Raw genomic sequence first — 26,938 nt, 5'->3', positions numbered from 1 at the left:
CGTTTATTCTGTGAATGAAGGTGTATGCACAAGACCGTTCTAGCATGGGTATAGATTATAAGTTTCAAAAGAAAGCTAAACTCCCAACAAGCCTTCATCAAAATCAACCACCTTTCCATCCCAGTGCCTCCGTTTTCCTCTGATTTTGGTCCTGCCAAATGCTGACAACGTCACATTCCAACCCTACTCTTCTGTGCTTAGGCAAGATGCAGTCACCTGGTTTCCTTGGCACTGTCTCTGATATCTGGGAAAATTGACCTAAGGCTGTACTCAGAGGCAGATGTAACAAGCTACCAGCCCAGGTGAGATTGAAGGTTTCTTCCCCTCTCAGGCCAGAGGTTCCAGTGTCAGAATCATCCTGAGGCTTATTGCAAATAAACTTTCTCTTCTGCCTTTGGATTCCACAGCTCTGGGATGTAGCCCAGGAAGCTGTATTTTTTTTTTTTTTTTTTTTTTAACTGCCCTGAGTGATTCTGGTGATGTTCCTCTTGGAGCCACACGGAAGGGCAAGACAAGCAGTGGCTGAACATTGTTACCAGCAGGGTTAGTGGGGTGGGGGCAGAGGATAAGGAGAAGTCCTGCAGGGATTTGGGAAGTATGTTTGCCACTTCCAAAAAAAAAAAGGAAAAACAAAACAAAAAAAACCACTCAGCTTGGGAGAGAAGCCTAAAACAAATAAAGAAAAAAAGTAACCAAGGCCCCGAGGCAGTACTGAATTGCTGAATTTTTAATGTGCAACACAAAGATTGCCAAACATTCCCCCAAAGGAGCAGGTCTCAGTGGGGTGGCGGTGGATGAGAAACAGCTGAAGACGCGGGGCATTTGGCCTGGCTTCCGCTGCACGGGCTGGCTGGCCGCGGGAGCGGTGGTGGGTGGCGAGGGGTGGGGGTAGGGGGACTCGAGACAACCCTCTAGAGCGGCCTCTGAGCTCCTAGGAGGAACCTGAAGGCGGGAAGGGGGAAGATCGTCAGGTCAAAGGCGGTAGTCTCAGGGCTTATGGGGTGGAGAAGGAGGGTCCGGATGGAAAGGTACCTCAGGGAGCCTAGGAGGCTGTCAGCGTGGGTGGGGTGTTTCGGTACAAATGGAGGCCTTCAGACCTACTGAGTGGGGAGCTCCCAGGGTTGGGGCGGTCCTCAGGATGGAAGGTTGGTGGGTCTCGGTATAGGGGAGACCTCTGGGTGGAGAGGGCTGCGGGGAGACTTCAACAAAGGCGAAGGTGAGACCTCAGGGTGGAGGGTGTCTGTTGGAGCAGAGGAGAAGCTCAAAGGCAGACGGGGACCTCGGGGGTCCCTGGCCGCCGCCGGGTGGGGGCTCCGCTCAGGCGGCCTTGCACTCGCTTTCGCGCCGCCGCTTCTTGCGCTCTGAGTGCTCCCGCGCCTGGCGCCCCCAGAGCCCGGGCCCGCACACGCCCACCACGCAGCAGGCCAGCCGCCGGCCCGCGTTCCCGTTCTCCACGCTGGCTTGGTTGCCGCCGCGGCCCAGGTCGTCCTCGCCAGCGTGGACGACCACGGCCCGGCCCACGATTGAGTGCGGGCCCGCGAGCGAGGCGGCCAGGCCGGCGCGGTACTTCCAGAGGCTGCCGTCGCGCACCGCGAAGTTGCCGAAGTCGCCCGGGTGCCGCGGGTGCGGCACGGCCAGCGGGTTGTAGTGGGGCCCGGTGGACTCGCAGCCCTGGCTCAGGTCCCCGAACTGGTGCACGTGGATGGCGCGGCTGGAGTTGTTCGGCTCAGTCGGGAAGCCCTCCAGGGCGAAGAAGGCCTCGAGCTTGGCGCGCGGCGCGAGCTGCCGGAAGAGGACGACTCCGGTCACCCGCGGCTGCGCGGCGTCCAGCGTGGCCGACGGCTGCACCTGGCAGGCGGCGTGGAGTGCGCCGTCGTCGTCCCGCCGCTGCGTGAGCTCCTGCCAGATCTCCGTGATCTTGGCGTGCATGTCTCGGATCGACTCTGCCAAGTCAGAGTTAGGCTCCGCTGAGTCCTTGCCCGTCCAGGAGTCCGAGGCACCGGCTGCCAGGAGCAGGCAGGAACACAGCAGCGCCAGCATGGCTGGAGTCGGGCACCTGCGGGACGCCCCCGCGGAGATGGGGGCAGAGTGAGGCTTAGTTACTTGAAACATGGACTCTCAGGGACCCCACTGTCGCAGACCCAACCTCCCAGTCCCCAGTGGGCTTCCTGGCCCAGTGGGCATCCCTTCGTGTGGCAAACGTTTGTCCAGGGTCTGCTGTGTGCCGGGCACTGTGTTAAGTGCTGTGACTGTAAAGATGGCTGCGACCCAATGTGAAGAAACCCACAGGGATCTGAGTCGCAAATGATCATGGTCCTCTCCAGTCCCATCTCCATAGCGTGGAGGGGGTCTCAGGGAGCATGAGGGGTGTCTCATGGCCTTCTCTCATCTCCCCACCTGGTCTCCTGTTACCCTCTTCCTCCATCCTCCCCCACAGACAACCCTGTCCCTGCCTTCTGTGGCTTTGCATGTGCTATGCCTTCTCCCTGAAGTGCCTTCTCCGTGTTCTCTGCTACACTCAGTAGACTTGGAGCTTCTTGAAGACAGAAACTCAGTTTTATTCATCGGTATCCCCAGCACCTGGGCCCACACCTGGCCATAGGAAACATATAATATGTGATTTTGCATAAGGAGTTAAGTGAGGGACAGACTTGGCATCCAATCATTCCAGCACAATCCTACGGTTGAAGACGGGCCTGTGCTGGGGAAGGACAGAGGAGGCAGTACCCATCTCCCTAGGAGCCTCCGGGAAGGCTTCTCAGAGGTGGTGACTTTTGAACTGGATTCCACAAGATGGGTAGGAGTTTTCCAGCCAAGTTGAGTAAGAAGGCCATCTCAGCAGGTAGTGCAGTGGAAGTTTTTAAGAAGAAAAGTGGGTGATGAGGTGGTCTTTCATTCCCTAAGTCCTACAGGTAAAAGGATATGGGTTGGACTTTGGGATGAAGAGGAAAGGGGAGAAAGAATGGGAGTAGCCTAGGAAGAGACAGAGAAGCAGAAATAGAGACAGTGAGATGAGTTAGGGGGCATTGTAGTAACCCAAGCAGGAAATGAAGGCTTTTACCAAAGTGGAGGCAGTGCACACAGAGGAGGCATGGGTTTAAGAGACACACCAGGCAGCACTGGCAGGCTGGTAGATGAAGGCACAGTGCAAATGACCAAGGTTCCCAGCAGGAGAGACTGGGTGGAGGGAGGGTGGGACCTGTTCTGGAGAAGCAGGGAGAGAGGATGAGTTCAGCTGGAGTCTCCTGAGGGTGAGATGCTGGCGGGTGCCCAGGTGGGGAGACAGGTGGGCAGACAGTTGGAAACTTGGGTTTGGCACTTGGAAGAGGAGATGAAGCTGGCAGGGGTTCTCAGTGTTGACTGCACATCAGATTCTGATTTTTAAAAATCAGATGCCCAGGCGCCACCCCAAGAGATTCTGATTCTGTGAGAAAGAAAGGAGAAAGAAAGAAAGAGAAGGAAGGAAGGAAGGAAGGAAGGAAGGAAGGAAGGAAGGAAGGAAGGAAGGAAGGAGGGAGGGAGGGAGGGAGGGAGGGAGGGAGGGAGGGAGGGAGGGAGGGAAAGAAAGAGGAAAGAAAGAAAAGAAAAGAAAGAAGAAACCTCCATCAAAGATTCTGGAGCCCAGCCAGGAATTATAAAGTCAGGTACATATTTGAATCCCAATTCCAACCTATACTAACTGTAACTGTGACTTCATGGGATTACTGATGCTTAGCTTCAGGTTCCTTAACCTGTAGCATAAGGCCAGCCATACCACCAAGGTATGTCCAGAGGGATCGGTGCTGCCTCCAAAGAACTGCTTTAAAGGTCAACTGCATTTCCAACACCAAACTAGCTGCCATTTAAGAAACTCCAAGACTGAGTAGATATGCTTTATATAACCATTTCAGAAAGCCAATTTAGTGTGGTGATTAAAGGGATGGATTCTAGAGCTACCTCATGAATCTAAAGCCTGACTCTGCCACTTACTCTAAGGGTTAGCAGTTATTATTTTTATTGCTGAGTAGCAGAGTAAATGTTGGACTGCAGACTGCGCACTGCCTCATCCCCTGTGAACCTCAGTTTTCTCATCTGCAAATAGGGGTACTAATACAGACTTACCTTAGAGGCTTGCTGCGAGGCTTAAAAGAGATGATTAGAATTGCTAAAACTTGTTGAACAGAGGTGCCAGACGCTATTATAAGTACTGTGCATGGGTTAATTCCCTGCATCCTCACAAGAACATTATTCAGTAGCTGTTATCCCCATTCTAAAGTGTGGGAAACTGAGGCACAGAGAGGCGTGTGTCCTGCCCAAGGTGACATGTTCAATAAGGAGCTGAAGGCAGGATTTGAAAGTGTGTGTCTGCTCCAAGCCCAAGGTTTAGGCACCACACTGCACATCTCTCATCTAGGGCACTTAGCACAGAGCCCAGTACCTAGAAAGTTCTCAGGAAATGGCAGCTCTTAGCTATCAGAGAGAAGCTGCTGGTAGAGATTTTAGGACCATTAGCTAAGAGACGCTGTGGACACTGTGAGAGGAGGTGCCCTTGAAAGGCTCCAGGAAGAAATATCCAGAAAGAGGGAGAAGCAGAGAAAGGGATGTTCAAGGACTCACCTAAATGACATGGCCCAATGTAGTACTACTACCCCAAAGCCCCAGGGAGTAGGCAGGAAAGTGGGGTAACTCTCCTGCCAGACCTGGACATGAAGTTCCCCATCATCAAAGACATCTTCCTCCTAAGACAGCCCTGCCACTCAGAAGGGCTCTGCTGCTTAGAAAGTTCTCCATAAAAGCACAGAGCAAAACCAGATTGTTTGGGGTGTGTCAGTGAGCTTTCTTTTTCAAGAATCCTTGGGAAATAAATATTTTAAGATGTTTTTCTCTTAAACCAAAAGAAGAGCCGGGCATGGTGGCTTCTGCTGTAATCCCACCCCTTTGGGAGGCGGAGACAGGAGTATCATTTGAGTCCAGGAGTGTGAGACCAACCTGGGCAACATAGAGAGAACCCCATCTCTACCAAAAATAAAAAAATAGCTGGGTGTGGTGGCATGTGCCTATAGTCCCAGTTGCTCAGGAGGCTGAGGTAGGAGGATCGCTTGAGCCCAGGAGGTGGAGGCTGCAATGAGCCATGATGGTGATCATGCCACTACATTCCAGCCTGGGTGCTAGGCGACAGAATGGGTGACAGAATGAGACCGTGTCTCAAAAAAAAAAAAAGAAAAAGAAAAAGAAGAAGAGGAAGAGGAGGAGGAAGAGGGGGAAAGAAAATTCTCCCTTAAACCCAGGTAAACTCTGACTTCTTGTTTCTTAAGCCTTTGACACCTCTTCCCCTTGGGACCAACTTCATTCTTCTCCCACAGCCTCCTGCTCAGTGTGAGCTGTGAAATGACCAAGTGCCTTTTTAAGGGCCTCCTTTGTACATGGATCTGGAGGGGAGGACAGTGTTATCAAAGAAAGAGGACAGGGGCCTGTATCCTGAACCAAATGGAGGCACCAAGCCTTTATCTCCTTCCTGGGTCTATATGTGGGAAGAACCTGCCCCTCTTGAGCCTTGGGTAGATTTCATCCCTCAGCTCGCTCCTAGAAGGAGCTCTTTTTCCTAACACTAAGGTCCTCTTGGACTGGTCTTTGCAGATCCACAGGAGGAACGGTTTCTTCCTCCCCTCATTGCCTTCCTCTCTCTTCACTCCACCTCCCTACTAACCCCTCAGAGCAGCCAGAGAAAGTCCATTTCCCTCCCAAGAAGATGCAATTTGTTCCCAAGAAGAGGCCTGTTGCCCCAACCCAACTTCAGACTCAATAAACACACTCCAAGAAGAACAAAATGAACCTCAACTTAGCACCCACCTTTCCAGCTCCTCCAAGAGAGCTTTCTCTCCTGAAAAGAGTGCTGCACCCAGCCGGCCCAGGAATGCTGGCTGTCCCTGGAGCCTGGGCTGTTAGCCCAGCAGGAGGCCAGCCCAGAGGAGTGGTCAGCGTGAGGGAGGCAGGCCATTGGGCTGGTTTACGGAGGAAAAGCAGGCCAGACAGCCCCGGCTTGTAGAATTGGTTCGCCTCCACCTCCTCCCGCTCTGTCCCCACCTCCCCTGCCCCTCCCATTTCTGGGGTTTTGGGCCAAAGATTTCATTCCGTGACTTCACCGGCTTGTAGCCAGTGACCTTCAGTACACAGCAGGGGAATAAAAATGAGAAAGAAAATCGCCTGTTTGGAGAGATGTACAATGACCTCTTTATTGAGAGGCCCTTTGCTTTTCTCTAAGTCAGTAACTTATTGACTTATTTTTGCTGCATGGAAATGGGCACCTCGCAAATGTGCATGGTGTTTGCTGCGGAGCTGTGCTGTCATACCTGAGAGCAGAGCAGCGGGTGGGTCGTGATGACACAGGCTGCAGAGTCCCAGCCTTGTCACTTCCTATCTGTGTACGCCTGCAGCAGCTGCACCGCTCCCTGTGCCTCCTTTTCATCATCTGTAAAATGGGGATGTGATGCTGTCCACCCCACACGCCCACCGTGAAGATCCAATGAGATCATCACTTGCCCAGTGAGAACACAGTGGCTGGCACTAGCCGCACTCATAAATAATCATCATTGTCATTGTCGTTACTGTTATTATTAAAGAGATGAAGGAGTCTTTTTAAAAAATGTGTTGTCTGGGAGAACTCGGAGTGTTTCCCTCCTGATGTCCGTCCTTTTTTTGCTACCATGAACTTTTCTCAATCATAGTAGCCCTTTCCAAAAATAGAAGCTCTTCTTTCCCAGAAAAGCCCATGTGGGAACAACCAGGCAGCCTGCTTGCTGGCCTGCCCCTCCTCCCGCATTCCTTCAACAAATGTTTATTGGGTGCTCATCCATTCCAGGCACTATGCTGTGTGCCGGGCACCCAAAGCTGCATGAGTCACCTTGGAGGTTCATACTCTGGGGACGGAGACAGCAGCATCAATAGATGCATCCAGTACAGAGTGGGGAGCGCAGCAACGGAGGAATGAACAGGGCCTCGTGAGGTCCCAAACACCCGTTTTGGTGGCAGGAAAGCTTATAAAAAATCTAAGTCTCTGAACTCCACCCCAGGCTGGGTGAATTAGTTACCAGCAGGAGCTTCCTAGAATCATCTTGGAAAAACTCAAACTAATGATCTTTATCCAAGGGCAGGCATTCTGCGAGATAAGAGGGAGACTTTCCCAGAACTCAGAGACTCCAGCCCTTCCACCCTACCGTCCTTCCTTCCGGCCCGCTGAGAACCCAGGCACCAGTAGCTCAATCTTGCAGCTCTGCGTTCTGTAGGTAGGTGTAGTTGTCCTCGACTAATGAGTTTTCAGAGTTCCACATGCCACCCACCACCCCACCCCCACCCTGCAACAGTCTAGTTGCTTATTGTCAATCGTTCATCCCATTTTAAAAACATTTATATTTTCATTCAGTTCTTGAAATCATAATTATATACATTCATAGCTACTATTTTTATTATTTTTTTAGTTTATTTTATGTTATATTAAAATGAAAGCCAGTTTATTAAGAAAGTAAAGGAATAAAAGTGTGGCTACTGCATAGGCAGAGCTGAACATTCCTGAAAGCAAGAGGAAGAATGCATCCAACTTAGGTACAATATTTCTTTATTTATAAGATAACAAAACAAAAAATCATAGGGGAGATGTGTTCTACTACAAGGGCTTGTAACAAAGGATTGTTAATCTTTGTGTAACTACCGTCTTCCACAAGAATCTATATTATGATTTTTAAAGTGAAGCTTTAAGAATGCTTTCGTTCTTAAGATAGCTACTATTTTAAATGATACTTTCTTCACTTGACCGAATTTTATTTCTTTTCGGGTCCAAGAAAGCACGTGTCCATTCTGGTATTCTAGGACTGGTGCTAAAGCCTAGACTTACTTTCATTTTGATGGCATTCTAAAGGAAGTCTGCCTTTTTCTCGTCCCCTACCATGGCAACATTCATTTCCTCTTCCTTTGGTAACAGCATCCCAATTTCCTTTCTGAGAAGCCACTATACTTTCAGTCCAGCAGGTGGTGTTGACTTCATCTCCTGCTCCGGAGGTAGCTTGTGGCTTCGGTATGATAAATTATACTGTTGCATTGGTTCAGGGATGATCCACCTTCACAGCCAATGAGACGCAATGCCACTTTCACTGGTACTGTTGAAAGAGATGCATTCTCTCTTTCTTGCTGGACTTGAAACTGGAGAAAAAAGGCGGAGTTATTACAGCCATCATGCTCCACTAAGGGAGAAGCTGTCTGAGGATAAAGCCAATGCAGAAGGCAGAGAAATAAAAGTAGAGTGAGAGCTCGGTGCAGTGATAGGTGCATGTGTAGTCCCAGCTACTAGGGAGGCTGAGGCAGGAAGGTTGCTTGAGCCCAGGAATTCAAGGCTATAGTGTGCTATGATCACTTCTGTGAACAGCCACTGCACACCAGCCTGGGCAATGTAGCAAGACCCTGCCTCTAAAAATAAATAAATACATAAATAAAGGGTAGAGTGAAATCTGAACCCACTGGCATGGGTTCAGATGCTCTATTTTCATTATATGAGTCTATACATTCTTATTTTGCTTAAGGTGTTTGGGTTGAGTTTTCTGAAGTTGCAACTGAACACTTTATGAAGCACTTTTTCATATAGTATCATATTTCATGCTTCCAATACTTTTTGTGGGGTGGATACTAATTTGGCAACTTTGTTTATAAGAAAATAAGGTCCAGTAAGAAAAGGTAATGGACCCCAGGTTGGAGAGGCAGAAAACGGCAAAGTCAAGATTCAACCCTAGGACTTTGATTCCTAAGCTTGGATTCTTAATCATATGCTTTACTACCACCTAACCTAATGAGAAGATGAAAGCAAAGTTAGAAACAAGTAACAGAGGAGTTCACATTTCACAGTGATCTCTGTAACATCAGTGAGTGCCACGCAAGCGAGACACTAAACCATTGACCTCTTATCCTTTTCACATTTGTTAATGTATAATACACTGAAAGTCAAATGAGCATTGTCGAGCACCAGTTTTAGGAAATGCATTGAAAAGCACTCTTCCTACCCACGTGGAAGAGCTCTCTGCTACAGAACTTTGTACATTTTGTACAGGAATGCCAGTTGTAAATAGTTTCCTCTTCATGTGTTCAGAAAACTGATAGACTTAAATTCCGCCAGGAAATAGAGTGGAAGAGAAAATTTCTGAAAACAATTAAGGTTTCAGGTTAAGCTCCCTAGAAAGCCAGGTTTTGTGTGATCACTGTTTACCCAACCAGATTACTTCAAACATGCCTGAAAAAACTTACAGCATGTTTTGCCTGCCCGGGGTTCTCCCAGAAGCCCCCTGGGGAGTTAAAGTAAAACCAGGGAACTGCACAGTACAATCTTGAATCTTATCATTTTATCTAGAAACATCTGGGTAACAGGAAAAAGTGGATCCTCGGAGTGTGAGCAGGAAGACAAGAAACATCATTCTTATTATGAATAGAAATAAAATAATGGGCCAGACACAGTGACTCACACCTGCAATTGCAGCAATTTGGGAGGCTGAGGAAGGAAGATTACTTGAGGCAAGACCAGCCTAGACACCACACGAGACCCCCATCTCTACAAAACATTTTTAAAAATTAGCTGGGTGTGGTGGCACATGCCTGTGGTCCAAACTACTTAGGAGGCTGAGGTGGGAAGATAGCTTGATCTCAGGAGATTGAGGCTGCCGTAAGCTATGATTATGCCACTGCACTCCAGCCTGGGTGATAGAGCAAGACCTATCTCAAATAAAGGAAAGAAAACAATCACGTCTAACATTTATTAAGTGCCTCTTCTGTGCCAGGAACATGCACCCTTCATGTGCACCTCTTCTTTTGTATTATTAGTGCTGTTCCTCAGTGAAGAGGAGAAATTGCATGCTGTCCTGTGCCCCATTCTGGCACGTTTGCTTTCACTGTCAACATGTCAACCCTGCCCTTTAAATGTTGGAACAACGTGTATGAAGGAGAAGGTAATGAAAACCAGTCAGAACCAGTAATTTCTCAACTAATTACACATGAGGCCACATGAAGAGAATGACAAATGGCAGAATACAGACGAAATGCCTTTTCTGATCCAAAGGTGAGTATGTGTAAAATATTCCCTTAGGAAAACATCAGAGTTAAATCCCTCCACACTGAGTTCTTCATGAACTCTGACTCTCCCTCCAGTTCTACTCCCTGCCCCATGCCTATGAGAAGACTTGGGCCAATTCTGGTTTGCCATAGGGAAACAAGATAGCATGGCTCGGGAATGTCAATAATAATAATAAAAGAGTTGTGTCACATCTTAAAAGCAAATCCAATTTAGTGCTTATTTCCTCAAAATAACGTCATAGTACACTCTACTTGGGGAAAAAAAGACTTTTCCAGCTTATTTTCTAATTATATTTATTTAGCAAACATTCAATGGGCTCAACAACCATATTTGCCCCAATTCTTACTCTCTCCTTCCCAAGAAGCTGAAAAGCTAGACATTTGCTTTCCCAGAATCCCTTTCATCTGACATTGGTCATGTGACTCAGCACATAGTCCATGAGACATAACCTGATGTGCATTTGGAAAAGCTTTTTCTTTCTTTATAAAAGGCAGAAACGGCTGGTGTTTTCCCCCTTCCTTCTGCCTAAAATGTGGGTGTGATGCCTGGTAACATGGTAGCTACTTTGGGTCCATGCGATGACAAGAATGAGAACATAAGGCCAACATGTCCAGGATGGTAAAAGGGAAAGACGGAAAGAACCTCGGTCCTCAAAGACCTCACTGAACACCTTAACCAACACCTGCACAGCTCTAATCTTCTTGTAATAGAAGAAAATCAGCCTCAACACATTCTACTATTGTGGGTTTCTGTTACTAGCAGCCAAATGTATGACCAGCTGATGCAATCATGTGTCAGACCCTATACTGGGCACCATGACTATGAAGATGTGGAAATCACAACCTCAATTCAAGGGACTCATAGTCTATTTGGAGAGACATATGTGCAAGGGACCATAGAATCCTCCCAGTGTCACACTCTTATTTTACAGGTGGAAACCAAAATCTAATTGATTATTCCAGTGTCATCCCCATTAGATGCAGAGGAGGCACTTGAAGCCTTCAGGCTGCTGACCTTCAATCTCACCAGTTCCAAGGCTCCATTGGCCATATTGACCATCTCTTCACCTGTCTCCCTCCTCATCCCATCACACACACACCCCGCAATTTCACCATGAGGAAGAAGTACTCTCCCCACTCTGAAAGCCAGCTTGGCCCAGGCCCTTTCCTCCACACTCCCAGAATGAATGAAGTAATAGAAAAGATGGGCAGAAGATCTCCAAGGAGCTGCGTAAAATGCACGAACATTGCCAAATGTAGAAAATAGAATCTGAGGACAGAGGTGAGACAAACTACTCTTGGAATTTTAGAAAATTGATGTTAGAAGCAAATGTAGAGGATAGAGAGATCCTCTTGACTCAGAGTTTATTTTAGAGAAATAATTAGGAATTCTAAATGCTGACAGGATTCAAAACGAAGCCTCAGATCCAAGGCCTAGGGAAGAAAATAGGGCAGCAGCCATGTGTCTCACTCAGAAATGAATCCAGGATGGTTCTGGCCAATCTTCAGGGATGATTTTAAATGAAGTGGGTCATAGCTTCCATCACAGTCCCCAAATCACCCTCACCCACCAGGGTTACCTAAAGAGGAGCAGCTACAGCAGAACTAGCATCTGGAAGATTAGAAGATTCTGTGTTATAGCTCTGGTAGTATATATGGAATTTCACTTCACAGAATATTGGAGCAAATCATACAAAGCAGCCCACCTCCTCGTAGTGTTCCTGGGCCATGGTCCAGCTGTGCAGACTCCATCATGCCCTTCTAGAGAAAACAGAGGGAATGTGGTTGAGTTATAAGACATCCTCTGCACACTGGGGATATACTGCAGGTTTAGCATCCTTCATCCTAAAAGCTCCTAAATCTAAAACTTTTTGAGCACCAACATGAGACAATGACACCTTTGTTTCTGGTGGTTGAATGTATATGAACTTTGTTTCATGCACAAAATTATTTTTTAAATTGTATAAAATTAGCTTCATGCTATGTGTTTTAGGTATACATAAAACACAAATAAATTTCACATTTAGACTTGTGTTCCATTCCCAAGATGTCTCATTATGCATGTGCAAATATCCCCAAATCTGAAAAAATCCAAAATCTGAAACAATTCTGGTCCCAAGCATTTTGAGTAAGGGATACACCACCTGTACGAGCTGTTGGCAGCCTTAGCCTGGGACAAACGCATGAACTTTTAGAATATCTCTCCCAACTTCTGTCCACTTTAGCAGAAGAAACTTATCATACTGGCCATTCTCCCCCAAACTGTTACACCAAAGCAGGAATTTATCACTCATTGGCCAAGCCATTGCAGAAAAGATGGACTCTAACTACTGGCTCAACTAGTTGATTTCACTTAGGAAGATGAGATTTAATAGATCAAAACATTCCTCTGGTTGGGCACTAGTGACCAAAATGAAGTTATCTTTTCACTCATGAATATATTCATTATTTAAACACAAGTATAGATTTGCAACCTCTTTAAAAATGTATTTTCAGAGAGAGAACAATTACTTCTATAAGAAAATGCCAATGCATAGGCTGAAACTATCATCTCCTTTTTATATTATTTCCCTCAAAGCTAGAAAATCTCAAATTTACTACTACAGGAATTTAAAACTCAGTGCCTTTGGGGGCCATACAGGTCACATAATGAGTAAAGTTGGCTGGATATAGACCTCTTATTTGTTGATGTGATTTGGATATTTGTTCCCTCCAAATTTCATGTTGCAATCTCATCCCCAGTGTTGGAGGTGGGTCTGGTGGGAGGTGTTTGGATAATGAGGTTGAATCCCTCATGAATGGCTTAGCACAGTTCCCTGGGTGATGAGTGAGCTCATGCAAGATCTGGTTATTTAAAAGTGTGTGACTCCTCACCTATCTCTCTCTTCCTCTTGTCATGTGACATGTTGCTCCTACTTTCACTTCTGCCATAAGTTCCCTGAGACCTCACCAGAAGTCAAGCAGATACCAGCACCATGCTTCCTGTACAGCCTGCAAAAAGATGAACCAATTAAACCTATTTTCTTTATTAATTACCCAGCCTCAAGTATTTCTTTATAGCAATGCAAAAATGGCCTAATACATTTGCCCTTACACTCCCAAACTGCATATCTACATTTTGTCTTTCTATCTTAGTGGAGATACTAACCTAAAAAATATTTCTCTTCCATGAGAAGAAGAACAGCAGCTCATTGAAAAATGGCAATTCAGCCATTCTCAGATTGGATAAAAAAACAAAACCCAACTATTTGCTGCCTCTATGAGATGCATGTCAAATATAAAGACACAGACAGACTGGCAGTAAACGCATGAAAAGAGGATTTACCATGGAAACAGTAAGCAGAAGGACATAGTTATATTAACATCATTCAAAAATTGACATCAAAACAAAAGCTACTGCTGTAGATAGTCATAGCAACTGGACAGTTCACAATGATAAAAGGCACATATATCAAGAAAACATAATAATCCTAAATTTTATATATCCAACAACAAAACTTCAGAATAAATGAAACAAAAATTTTAAAAACTAAAGACAGAAATAAACAAATTCACAGTCATAACTGGACACTTTTAACATGCCTTCTCATTAATTGGTAGAAGAAATAGACAAGACAATCAGTGATTATTTGAACAACATTATCAACTGACATGACTGAACTTGTGTTTTCCCAGTAGTTCCATAATAAATATTCTTTTCAAATTTACATGGAGTGTTTACCAAGATAGATAATCTCTTAGGCCAAAAATAAGTTTTTATTAAATTTAAAGAGGTTAAAACTTTTCAGAGTATGTTATATGAGTACAATGAAGCTAAAATACAAATCCAGGAGATATGCAGAAAATCCTCAAATATTTAAAAATTAAATAATGCACTTCTCAATAACTTATGAGCCAAAGAATAAACCACAGGGAGATCAGAAAATATTTCACATGAATTATAATGAAAACAACATATCAAGCCATAGAGGATGGAGCCAAAGCAGTTCTCAGAGGAAAACACATAACTTTCAATGCATATATTAGAAAAGTAAAAAGGTTTAAACACTAAGAAGCTAAAGAAAGGAGCAAATTAACCCAATGTAAGTAAAAGGAAATAAGTAATAAAGAACATAAAATAATAAAACAGCAAACAGATAAACAATAGAGAAAAAATTTAAAAACAAAAAGTGGATTATTTTTAAAGATTAATAAAATTGATAAATTTCTAGCAAGACTAATAAAAAAGAAAGAAATCAAAATTACTAATATGATAAATAAAAGAGGGCACATTATTTCATATCCTATAGCTATCAAAAAGATAAATAAGTCTTGTGAACACATTTATGCTAATAAGGTCAATAACTGAGATGCAATGGGAAAATCTTTGAAAAACGCAACTTACGGAATTTACACAAGAAAAACAGTGTGCATTGCCCTGTGTATATTTAAAAATTTTATTTTGTTATTTAAAACATCCTTCTCACAAAGGAAAGTCTAGGCCAGATGGGTTTGCTGGTGAATTCTATAAAATGCTTATGAAATGTTTAAGAAATAAGTAATACCAAATTTACACAAACTCTTTCAGAAAATAGAGAGGAGTAACGTAGTAACGTTCTTCTCAATTTCTCTTCTGAGACTAACATAACCATGAAATTAAAAGCCTGACAGATAAGTATATCTAATGAACATAAATAAAAATTCCTGAACAAAATTTTAACAAAACAAATTCAGAAAATACACAATATGGAAAATAGATTGTGACCGATTACAGTTTACCCCAGAAATGCAAGCTTGGTTTAACATTTGAAAGTTAGTTTATATAATTAACCACATTAACAGAATGCAGTGAAAAAAATCACATGATCATCTGGATTGATGAAGGAAGAGTAGTTCACAAAATCTAACCTCATTCATGATAAAAAGAAAAAAATTCTTAGCAAACTAATAATAAAAGACAACTTCCTCAGTTTGATTAAAGGCAGTTATGAAAAACCTACAAGTAGCAGCCGACTTAATGGAGAAATATTGAATGTTTTCTATCTAAGATTGAGAGCGAGGAAATATCTGCTCTCCCCATCTCTAGTCAATATTGTACTGGAATTCCTAGACAGTGAAATAGGACAAGAAAAAATAACAATAAAAAGCCTGGAGGCCAGGCACGGTGGCTCACACCTGTAATCCCAGCACTTTGGGAGGCTGAGGTGGGTGGATCACCTGAGGCAGGAGTTTGAGACTAGCCTGGCCAACATGGTGAAACCCCATCTTTACTAAAAATACCAAAAAAATTAGTCAAGCGTGGTGGCGCATGCCTGTAATCCCAGCTACTTGGGAGGCCGAGACAAGATAATTGCTTAAACTCAAGAAGCAGAGGTTGCAGTGAGCCAAGATCAAGCCACTGCACTCCAGCCTTAGCAACACAGCAGGACTCCATCTCCAAATAAATAAATAAATAAATAAATAAATAAATAAATAGCATGGATATTGAGGGGCATATTTAACCTTTATGCAAACATGAATACCTACACAGAAAAGTCTAGGCCAAGTGCAATGGTTCACGCCTATAATCTCAACACTTTGGGAGGCTGAGGTGGGCAGATCGCTTGAGCTCAGGAGTTTGAGAGCAGCCTGGGGAACAATGGCAAAACACTGTCGCTACAAAAAATTAAAAAATTAGCCAGGCATGATGTGCACCTGTAGTCTCAGGTATTCTGGAGGCTGAGGTGGGTGGATCGCTTGAGCCTGAGGGGAGTCAAGGCTGTGGTAAGCTATGATCGTGTCACTGCATTCCAGCCTGGGTGACAGAGTGAGACCCCAAGAAAGAAAGAAAGGGGAGAGAGAGAGAGAGAGAGAGAGAAAGAGAGAAACAGAGAGAGAGACGAAGAAAGAGAAAGAAAGAAAGAAAGAAAGAGAGAGAGAGAGAGAGAAAGAAAGAAAGAAAGAAAGAAAGAAAGAAAGAAAGAAAGAAAGAAAGAAAGAAAGAAAGAAAGAAAGAAAGAAAGAAAGAAAAGGAAAGAAAGAAAGACAAAGAAGGAAAGAGTGAGAGACAAAGAAAGAAAAAGAGAGAGACATAAAAAGAAAGAAAGGGAAAGAAAGAAAGAAAACAGAAAGAAAAGAAAGAAAAAGAAAGAAAGAAGAAAAAGAGAAAAGAAAATTCTAAGGATATTTTTTAAACACTACTGAAAATAATCAGGGAATTTACCAGGGCCACAATATACAAAGTCAGTAAATAAAACTAAATTGGGTTTCTAGATACTAGCAACAAACAATTTGAAAATGAAATAATTACCATTCATAAGAAGACCAAAAGGAATGAAATATTTAGTAATAAATTCAGAAAAAAGAGTTTTAAAACTCTACACTTAAAATGTGCAAGATATACAAAAACATGAAATGTTTCTGAGAGATATTAAAGTAGATCTAAACAATTCGAAAGATGTGTCATATTTGTGGATTAGAAGATTCAGTATTAAGATGTCAGTTATCTCAAATTTAATACAATGCCAATCATAATCCCAGTAGGCTTATGTGTAGAAATTGAAAAGATTATTCTGCAGTGTATGTGGAAAAGTAAAGGACTTAGAATTGCTAAAACAATTTTGAAATACATACACACATACACACAGTTGGAAGACTGACACTAACTGACTTTAAGACCTATTATAAAAATTTAATAATCAAGTCAGTGTGGTATTGATACGAGGACAGACATATCGATCAATGGAACAAAATAGAAAATTCAAAAATAGACCTATACATATATGGTCAATTGACTTTTGCCAACAGTGCCAAGGTAATTTAATGGGGCAAAGGGTAGACTGTTCAACAAATGGTACTGGAACAACTATATATCAATATGGAAGTAAAACAAACTTCTGCCTTTATCTTAAACACATAAAAAAGCTTTTTCAAAATGGAGCACAGACCTAAGTGTAAAAGTGAAGCTGTAAAACTTCTGGGATGTAAATATTGCTTACTAGAACACCAAAAGCATAAACCATACAAGAAAAAATTGACAAAGTGGACTTCATCACATGTAACAATGTTTGCTCTTGGGCCTATCATGGGGAGGGGGGAGGGGGGAGGGATTGCATTGGGAGTTATACCTGATGTAAATGACGAGTTGATGGGTGCTGACGAGTTGATGGGTGCAGCACACCAGCATGGCACAAGTATACATATGTAACAAACTTGCACGTTATGCACATGTACCCTAGAACTTAAAGTATAATAATAATATAAAAAATTTTAAAAAAAGATTTATCAAGTATTTTACTTCCCCATATACAATACTTTAGAGAAATTTTGATGGATAAAATTACCCTTTTTATAAAACACAATGAGTGATGGGATTATAGGTGATTAAAAAAAAAATCTTTATTATACATTCCTGTAATGGAACAATAAAAACATGTGTTTCACATTTAAAAAAAAAAAAGAAACCTTTAAGAAACTGAAAAGACAAATCACAGATTGGGAGAAAATATTCTTAATACACGTATCTTTAAAAGGACTTGTATCTACACTAGAATTCTTATAACTCAATAAGAAGAAAGACAATCCAATTGAAAAACTGGAGGAATGTATTTAACCAATGCTTCACAGAAGAAGATCTACAAACAACCAATAAGCATATTCATTGATTGTCAGGAAAATGCAAAACACAATCACAGTTTAACATCACTCTATGTCAATTTGTTTGGCTGAAAATAAAAACACTGACAATGGCAATGTTAGCAAGGATATGGAGTAACTAGAACTTTCATACATTAATAGTGGGAGTGTGAAATGCTACAACTACTTGGAAAAACTCTGTAGAAGTTTTTTATAGGTTTAAACGTGCCTTTAACATATGATTCAATATTTTCTTTCCTAGAAAAATGAAAATGCAAGTCCACAGATTTATACATAAAAATACATAAGAGCATTATTCATAATGGGTCCACTGGGAACATCGCAAATATCCATCAGCAGGTGAACAGATATATTATTTGCGTTATATTTCCACAATGGAACACTATTCAGAAAAAAGATGGAATAAACTACTGGTACATAGAGTAACATGAAGGAATGTCAGAAATATTAGTCTAAGTGAAAGCAGCAAGATGCAGATTGGTATATGCTGTGTGATTCCATTCATATGAAGTGCTAGAATAGGTAACCTAATCCTATTGTCGTGGAAATTGGAACAATGGCTTCCTGGGATGGAGGCAGAGGAACATTGAGAGAGGCAGAGAAAGAGAAAAAGAGAGAGAGAGAGTGTGTGTGTGTGTGTGTGTGTGTGTGTTTGTGTGTGCGTGCGTGTGTGTGCGCGTGCGTGTGTATGTTGGAATTAGCTGCAAAGGGGCATGAGAAATTTCTCTGGAGCGATGAAAGTGTCCTATATCTTGAATGTGGGATGCTTACATGAGTGTTTACATGTCAAAGAGCATGCATTTTATTGCTTATAAATTATCTCTTAATAAATTTGAAAAGCACAGGCATCTTGTAAGCATTAGCAAAGTAAGAAGGTTGGCAACTCTTGGGCTGACCTCATTGGCATGAGGATGACCTCAAGTTCAAATCCTTTCAAGGCAAGGTCATCCAAATAAAATGTTGTATTATGTTGTTGGTCCTTCAGATTTAGTCTTGCAAAGTTTGAAGTCAGAACTCTAATGAGTAAGCCCTGGAGAGTAAAAAGAGAAAGCTTTCTTATTCATTGGTGGGACAGTTGTCCTGTTGAGACCCTCCTCTGAGGTCTCCTGGGAGAGCATGCTCCTGACCTCAGGCTAACTAAATTGACAGTTCCCACACAGCACTGATCCACTCCAAGCCTCACTGTCCCCACCTGTAAAAACAAGGTAGGATTTTGTGAAGATTTTTTTTTTGAGGATTAAATGAGATAATTATGTAAGGAAACCAACTAAGTGCTTGGCATGTAGCAATCATTGAATTCTGTAATTTTATTACCTGTTTTTTGAGGATTAAACCTTTTGAAGTTTTTTTGAGGTTCTTCATTTTATACATTGAACTGGAGAACACAAAGGTATCAGGGTGGAAGTAGAAAGACTTGTGAATGTAGAATCAATTTCTTTATATTGTCACGGATTTCTGTTTCTTCTTTTTAGGACTCAAGACACTGGTTCCTTTTGTCTCTGTGTTAGCTAGATTTCCTTAAGCTGCAAGTGACAGAAATGCAATTCATGCCAATTTCAGTGAGAAGGAATTTTACTGGCTCATATAAACTGAAAAATCCAGGATCTTCTATTTTCATAGCTCTAAAACTTCTAATAGTTCCAACAAAATTGCCCGGTGAGTCCTGTTTCCATATCTGAACCAATCACTGTGTTGCTAAGGATGGAATACAGTATTTCATCATAGGCTTACTCTGTTAGCCAGAAGTAGGATCAGCACCACCAGAACCGCATGGGGAGAAAGGAAAAGACACTGTTTCACAAAGAAAAATACAGGTGCTGCTCTGTTTTGTCCTAGTTTTGTATGTCTGACAAGTGGTTTCTCTGGCACTATAGATTGTTCTTCCTGTGCCTGTGTTTGCAATACAATGGTGGATTACGCACAAGCAGCTTAGTGTTCTGGGGGGGAGATTCACTCCTGTGAAGCTGCCTACGCATTGCATGATCCTGCTACGCAGTTTTCACATCTATTCCCAGTGAGGCACCGGTTCTAAAGAAAGAACATTAGCTCCATCCACAAAGGCGGGGAAAGAAACTATTCCTACTGAGGATCTATGACTTGGTCTTGTTGTTAAACAGACTTTGGAATCTCTTTTTTTCCATTTATACAGAGTTTGAGTTCATTTTGGCACCACCCTTTTGTACACTGAAGGTGCCTTAGTTGGGAGGGCCAGAAGGATGAAATTGTTTGTTTTTTCAAGTATTCAGTTTTTACAAGCAGGCTAGTTGGTCACTTGGAAACTTTAATTGCTTCCTGTTATGAGACCAGTCAAATTGGATGAATGAATTAGACCATTCATTTAGAAGCCATAAATGTCAACTGAATGGAAAGAAACTAAACTCCCCTTTTCCAAATGGCAGCCAGAAAGTGTCCAAACCAATGCTGATGGTAGGCTGGCATCATCCTCACCATCATTTTGTGTTTTGGGACTTCGCACATTTTGCAAAGTATTTATATAACATGTGGGTAGTAGACACTGATGGTTTCCTGTGACTGTTGATCCCTGCTTTTCTTTTCTATCAGGGATCTGTTTTGTTCAGGTATAGAAATCTGCAAAAAATGCAGGGGGTCGCCAAGAAAGTTCCTGATTAATCTTGTTCAATCAGCACATGGTATTCCCTGAGGATGGCCAAGCAGTGAGATGGAATGATCTGGGTCCTTGAGGCCCTGATGGCTCTGCATCTGCCTCTTTTTTAACCTCTGGACTTCCCACTCTGGGAGTCTGTTGTGTAAGTTAGTGTAAGCCAAGACTTTCTTTTCTTACAGCCCAAACTAATACAGTGTGCCCATCATCATCACCCATCCATTCATTTATTCATTCAATCTAACATTTCTAAATCCAGTCGAAGTACAGTCTTGTCAACAATACTTCTGGCACTTTAGCTTTGCTAGTGGATTTGCAGGAATGCTTTTGGCTACAAATAAGGAAAGTATGACAAAAACTTGCTGGAACACTTAGGCATTTGTGGCACGGAACAAAAAGTCCAGAGCTGGTAGGGTGGCTCCATGATACCTACAGGGCTTTCAATTTTCCCATCTTTGCTTCCCATCATTGTCAGTGTGCAGGCTTCTGACCCATGAATGTTGCCTGAAGGCTGCAAGGTGGCTTATACACCTCCAGATATGGCACCTTCCTTCAGGCAGGAAGAAGGAAAAGGGAAGTAGCAACACCCTATTTCCCAGACAATTTCAATTTATGTCTCACAGTCAGAAATGTGGCACAGGGCATCCCTAGGGGCACAGGAGTCTGGCAGAGTAAATGGTCTTTCATTGAACATACTGCTACCCTAGCAAAATCAAATTTTCCTTACTATGAAGGAATAAAGGATTTTATTGGCTAGGCAACCAGCAATACCCGCCACACTGGTTCAGATATTTACCTTTAGTTCTTAAGGAACTACGGACATTCTTTGATTTGGGATTTTATAAAGAAAGCAAGAAAATTAGTTGGGAAGGACCAAACTCATTTCATGGAATTAACTGCTTACAGTTAACTTGGGCATGAATAAAGAGGCTCCAAACTACAAGCAATGACAACAATAAGGTCTCATATAATCCTTACCTGGAGGGAGTGATGTAACTCTTAACTGGGTTCAGCACAGGGAAATTTTTCTGCCTGGATATTCATCTTTCATCATCTTGGTTCTGAGCCATTCACAGGTCTTCAGGTCCCACAATGATACCCAGTGGTTTCCCTCTAGCAGAGCTGGTGGATAAATTATACTCTCTCTGCCCATCATCATCATCCATCCATCCTTTTATTGATTCAATCCAACATTTCTAAATTCAGTCAAAGTACAGTCTTATCAACAATACTTCTAGCACTCTAACTTTGCTGTGCCAAGGCTATAGAGCAGGTCTATGTAAACGGTCCTTCAATGTGGTCTCAGAATGCTTTGTTTTTCTTTCTCTCCTTCAGGGCCGCACAGATGCTTTATGTCACTCTCTGTTATGAGCAAGCTATGACCTTCACTACAAAAGTAGAAGTAGTTTTGTTATCTACCCCGATTTTTGACAGAAATGCAAAGCTTTTTGCTTGAAAAAGAAGTCCCCTTTTCAGAGCCATCACTGACTCTCTAAAACTTAGGGAGATGCTCAGTGCAGCATAATCAAGCAATGCCTCTCGTCCTTCCCCCAACCAGCACCACTAGCCCACAAGCACAGGGTTTTGCTGTTTAACTCCATGGTGGAGAATAGGTGGAGTTCCTATTTTTATACAGAGGGAAAACAAGAGCAAGTAATGGAAAAATTTAATATTTTTCTTTTGGCTTGCACAGGGAAGTCAGGAGTCTCATCTCTAAGCATCATAGTGAATATGAAATTTTTCTAAGAAACAGAGGGAGACTTTCTTCCATGAATACACATGAACACACATGGATGATTTTCCTAAAGATGCTGGGAGATATCTTGGAAATACACAGATAGATGGTTTCTTAGTCAGCTTGGGCTGCTGTAACAAAATGCCACCGGGTGACGTAGACCATAGACATTTGATTCTCAAAATTCTGGAGGAAATCCAAGATCAAGGTGTCCACAGATTTGGTTCCTGGTAAGGACTCTCTTCCTGGCTTGCAGACAGCTGCCTTCTTGCTATGTTCATATATGGTGAAGAGAGCGAGCTCTGGTTTCTCTTCCTCTTCTTGTAAGGACATTTGTCCCATCATGGGGGCCCCCACCCTCATGACCTCATCTAAACCTAATTACCTTCCAAAGGCCCCAACCCAAAATACCATCCACTGGGGTTTAGAGCTTCAACATATGAATTTTGGGGAGACACAAACCTTCAGTTCATAACCAGTGGTCAAGGGTGGGTGAAAGGGGCATCCTAACAGGGATAATGCAAAGAGGCATTTTGGTTATTTATTGTTTTGCAACATCCACCCCAAATTTAGTGGCTTAAAACAACAATCATTTTATCATATCTCATGATTCTGTGGGTTATCTAGGGATGGGATGGCAGTTCCTCTACAGGCCTCGCTTAAGTTCTTTCTTGCAGTTGTAGCCATTTGGCAGCTGGGGCGCCACCAGGCCGAATGTCTAGGCCTCAGGTGCTTAGAGGCCGTGTGGCCTGTCTCCAGGCCATGGCTCATCCTCCAAGGCCTCTCCCTGTGGCCTGGCTCTACAGCAGGGGAAATTGGACTTCCTCCATGGTGGCTCAAGGCATGGCCAAAGATTTCAGGTCTTTGCAATGCCTAGGCTCAGAAACCCAGAAACATCACTTTCTCTAAATTCTATGGGTCAAAGTAGTCACAGGTCAAACCCAGATGAGGCGGCAGTGAATGTATAAACATGTCAGAGGAGTTTTAATGTTTACAGTGCGAAAAAGAAGAGAAGAAAAGGCACCAGACCAAACTTGGCTATTTCGCAGCTTGATGTGTAGCCAGCACCAATGCCCCACAGCACATCATTTGTGAGACAATCCTGATGTTGAGGGTCTGGATTGAGAAATGGGGTTGTGTAAGATTTTGGAGTCAGGCTCAGAGCCAGAGAGACTCTAACTAATACGCTCATTTCCTCTCTGCAGCTCCACATATGTTTTTAATAATCCTTTCCTTGGAATGAAGATAAGACCTACTTTAAAGCGTCTGAAAAAAATGTGGAAAAATGGCCTCATTCTGCTATGAAGGAAGCCTTCGTGACCACCTGTAACAGCGCCTTATTTAAACAAAATGTGTGGATTATTTTTAGCATAATTTAAGCCCCAGGAGACTAATGAGGTGTTAACAGTGTGTGTTAATTATGTGGTTTTTGTTGTCTTCATTAAAGTTAAGATTCTCAATCCTATTTGCCACCTGAAGTCCCAGTGGAGCCACATTTTACTCTTCTGACCCTGGCATCTTTTAGTTTCCTGCAGTTCACACAATCACGTAAACATATTCTGCTTCCCCTGCAGAGAACCAAATGAGCACGACTCACACACTTAGAGGACCTTGGATTCCCCCTTTTTAGTTCTTATCCATTTTTAATCTCCATTATTAGTTGTTAGATCTTACCGTAAGTTCATGGTGTGGGAAGCTAGCAACATGAGCTCATATTTCATCATTTAGACCTGACTGTCCTTCACTCAACAGAAAACTGCCAGAGAAGCTGAAAACCAGGAAGAAGAAACACAAAAATCAGCTTTCATTGCTTTTTGCAAGCATTTTAATTAACCAAGGAATTGTGTTGCATACACACGACTCTGATTATTTTAAACCTCTGCAATATATGCTGTACTTATATATTGTCCCGAGTGACAATACATCCCACCCAGCATAACCTTTCCTTAGAAAGAGATAATCACCTATCCCACACTCATTGGAAGTTGCAATCAACATCCCTCTCATGACTTTGTCTGCATCGCTGATGTTCTGGAGTAACTTTATTTGGCAATGGTGTTGGGGCCTTATTGCAAGTCCAGGAGGTAATGGAGTTCAGGATTTCAGCCAAGGATGTCTTAATAATGGCCTCATCAGGGTGTATGAAGTTGTAATGAAAATAGCAGGTGAATCTGACTGGCAAATAGCACATTATGAGTCTTTCTAGTAATTAGAGTTGTCTAAAAATGGAATGGGCTGTCACATGAGGTGATGAGCTTTCCATCAAAGAGTCAGGATGTTGAAGTAGAGCTTTCTTATGAGGTGAGGGTTAGACTCAATAATTTTCTGGGCCCCTTCCACCTTTCATCTAGATTCTATGATTGTGTTAGGTCCACACAGTCCACTAGTCTTGACTTTGGCAATTTGCAAGCCGGATTCCATGATGGAATATGATAGAATGGAAAGCCAGGCAGTCCTGGGTTCAAATCGCTGCTCTAGCACAAAGTAATGGTGAGCAGGTTCCTTAAGCTCTCTCTGTCCCTGTAAATGATGATTGAAACATATTGCTTCTAGGGTTGTTCTAAGTGTTAGAAATAATGCATTTAAAATATGAGGCCCAAGGTAAGCACTCAATAAATCACAGCTCTAGTTACCCTTAAGAATCTATTTCTCTTACTTTTTTATTGACTCTCCACTTCGATGATACAGTCTTGGTTTATAAAACAGAAGAAATGAAGGGCTTGTAAAGACACAGGAACAAGGTTATGCTGGTGCTGGGCCAGTTGAACAAAGCAGGCTGAGGAAATCTTCAGGAGTCATCAGGGAGAGTCTCCTGAGCAGGCAGAATCCCCCTTCCCAGGAAAGGATATCAGCATTGCTCAGTGCCTACAGTGTGTTGGGCACACGCATGTGTTATCTTAATTCTCCATACCTTTGTCATACCATTTCGGAGAGGTGGACCCGATCATCTCCGTTTTACAGAGGAGAAAACTCGTGTTCAGACAGGTTATGTGCCTAACCCAAGGCCATATGGCTGTTCCCAGATCCACCTCACCCACTCTACGACTAAGTACCCCCAGCATTACTCTGCATCCTGCATTCGCAGGGCAGAGTAAATACAGGTGTCCAAGTGCTGCCTGGGAGAGACACTCCCACCTGATGGGATATGGTGATGGAAAACCAACCAATGAGAGTCTCTGGAAAGCTAGTGCTTTCAGTTTGTAAATTCTAAATTAATTGTGATTTGCCATTAATTCATTTTTTATCCATTTACCTTGGGCTTTACAGAGGGGATGTACATGTCTCTTACACCTTCCTATCCCCTCTTGTCCATATGGTTCAAACAATAAGGCATACAATGAAATTACTCCCACACCCTGTCTCCCAGCTACCCAGTTCTCCTCTTTAGAGACAGCTTACCAGTTTCTATGTACAGCCTGCCAGATATTTATGTTTTTGTTTTCTTTCTTTCTTTCTGTTTTCTTTTCTTTCTTTCTTTTTTTTTTTTTTTTTTTTGAGATGGTGTCTCACTCTGTCACCCAGGTTAGAGTGTGGTGGTACAGTCTCAGCTCACTGCAACCTCCACCTTCCAAGCTTAAGCGATCCTCCCACCTTAGCATCCCGAGTAGCTGGGAACGCAGGTGCACACCACCAGGTCCAGTTAATTTTTTGTATTTTTGGTAGAGATGGGGTTTCACCATGTTGCCCAGGCTGGTCTCGAACTCCTGTGCTCAAGCGATCTGCCGTCCTGTCCTTCCAAAGTTTGTGATTGTAGGCATGAGCCACCACACCTGGCCTGTTTTTGTTTTCTTAATTGAAGCAAAATTTATACAACACACAATTAGCCATTTTAAAGTGTACAATTCAGTGGCATGTAATGTATGCATAATGGTGTGCAACCACCACCACTCTTTAGTTTCAAAACTTTTTCGTCACTCCAGAAACACACACACAAAAATTACCCATTAAATAATCATTCCTCATTCCCTTTCCTCCATCCCCTGTTAACCACTAATCTGTTTCTGTCTCTATGTATTTGACTATTCTGCCTATATCATTTAAAAGGAATCATACAATTTGTGACCTTTTGTGTCTGGCTTCTTTCACTTAGCATAATGTTTTTGAGGTTCATCCAAGTTGTAGCATTCATCAATACTTCATTGCTTTTCATGGCTGAATATTATTCTAGTGTATGTCCACACCACCGTGAATGTATTCATTCATCCGCTGATGGACAGTTAGGTTGTTTTTACCTATTGGTTCATATAAATAATGCTGCTACAAACATTTGTTTTCATGTTTCTGTGTGGACATATGTTTCCACTTCTCTTGGGAATACATACAGTAATTCTATGTTTAAGTTTTAAAGAATCTAGAGGTTTTTTAACGCACAATAATTTCCCCTATTTTGCGCAACACCTTGCTTTATTCACGTTAAAGTGGGTCTTAGAGATCTTTTCAGTGGCGTGCTAGTAAATATTTAACAACTGGCTCTTATGGGGTGAGCTACGCTCGATTCATACCATTTATAGATTTTCATAGTGTAACTCCCACCATGGCAAATTTCAAGTTGTCGCTGACTGCAAAATTAAGAAGAGACGCTAACAACCTGCCCTCGTGAACTGGTCCAAACTGGCTGTAGCACTGTACCGGATCATCCTATATCAGAGCATGAAGAACTGCCTCATTCTCCTTTATGTGTGCATAGCACACATTTTTGGAAGTGCTATAATTTTTTAACTTGTCCCTGATGGCAGACACTTAGGTTGTTTCCAGTCTTTTACTTCCACAAACCAGGCTTTAATGGACAACCTTGTGTGCATGTCACTTTGCTCATGTGCAAATATAGAAGTAGGCATGGTTCCATGACTTCATAAGAATCACCATGGGAGGAAGATCTTAAA

At 42.7% G+C, this 26,938-nt stretch overlaps 1 protein-coding gene across 2 annotated transcripts in view; it reads right to left on the bottom strand.

The window, feature by feature from the left end:
* Nucleotides 1-709: 709 nt before the first annotated feature.
* Nucleotides 710-26,938, bottom strand: part of SOD3 (superoxide dismutase 3) — a 136,413-nt gene continuing 110,184 nt past the window's right edge. Inside the window, exons 2-4 of one of the 2 annotated variants that reach the window (XM_025386577.1) lie at nt 11,790-11,844; nt 11,655-11,695; nt 710-2,056 (exon numbers count right to left, since the gene is read on the bottom strand). In XM_025386577.1, the coding sequence (XP_025242362.1) occupies nt 1,318-2,040 (723 nt within the window). In that variant the 5' untranslated portion in view covers nt 2,041-2,056; nt 11,655-11,695; nt 11,790-11,844 and the 3' untranslated portion in view covers nt 710-1,317. Of the gene's footprint in view, nt 2,057-5,829; nt 6,017-11,654; nt 11,696-11,789; nt 11,845-26,938 lie in introns of those variants that run through there. The other variant, XM_025386576.1, reaches the window with a different exon arrangement.

This window comes from Theropithecus gelada, chromosome 5 (genome assembly GCF_003255815.1).
Source record: "Theropithecus gelada isolate Dixy chromosome 5, Tgel_1.0, whole genome shotgun sequence".
In the NCBI taxonomy this organism is placed as follows: Eukaryota; Metazoa; Chordata; class Mammalia; order Primates; family Cercopithecidae; genus Theropithecus; species Theropithecus gelada.
Note: the sequence above shows the minus strand (reverse complement) of the source record. Positions and strands in the feature narration are given on the sequence as shown.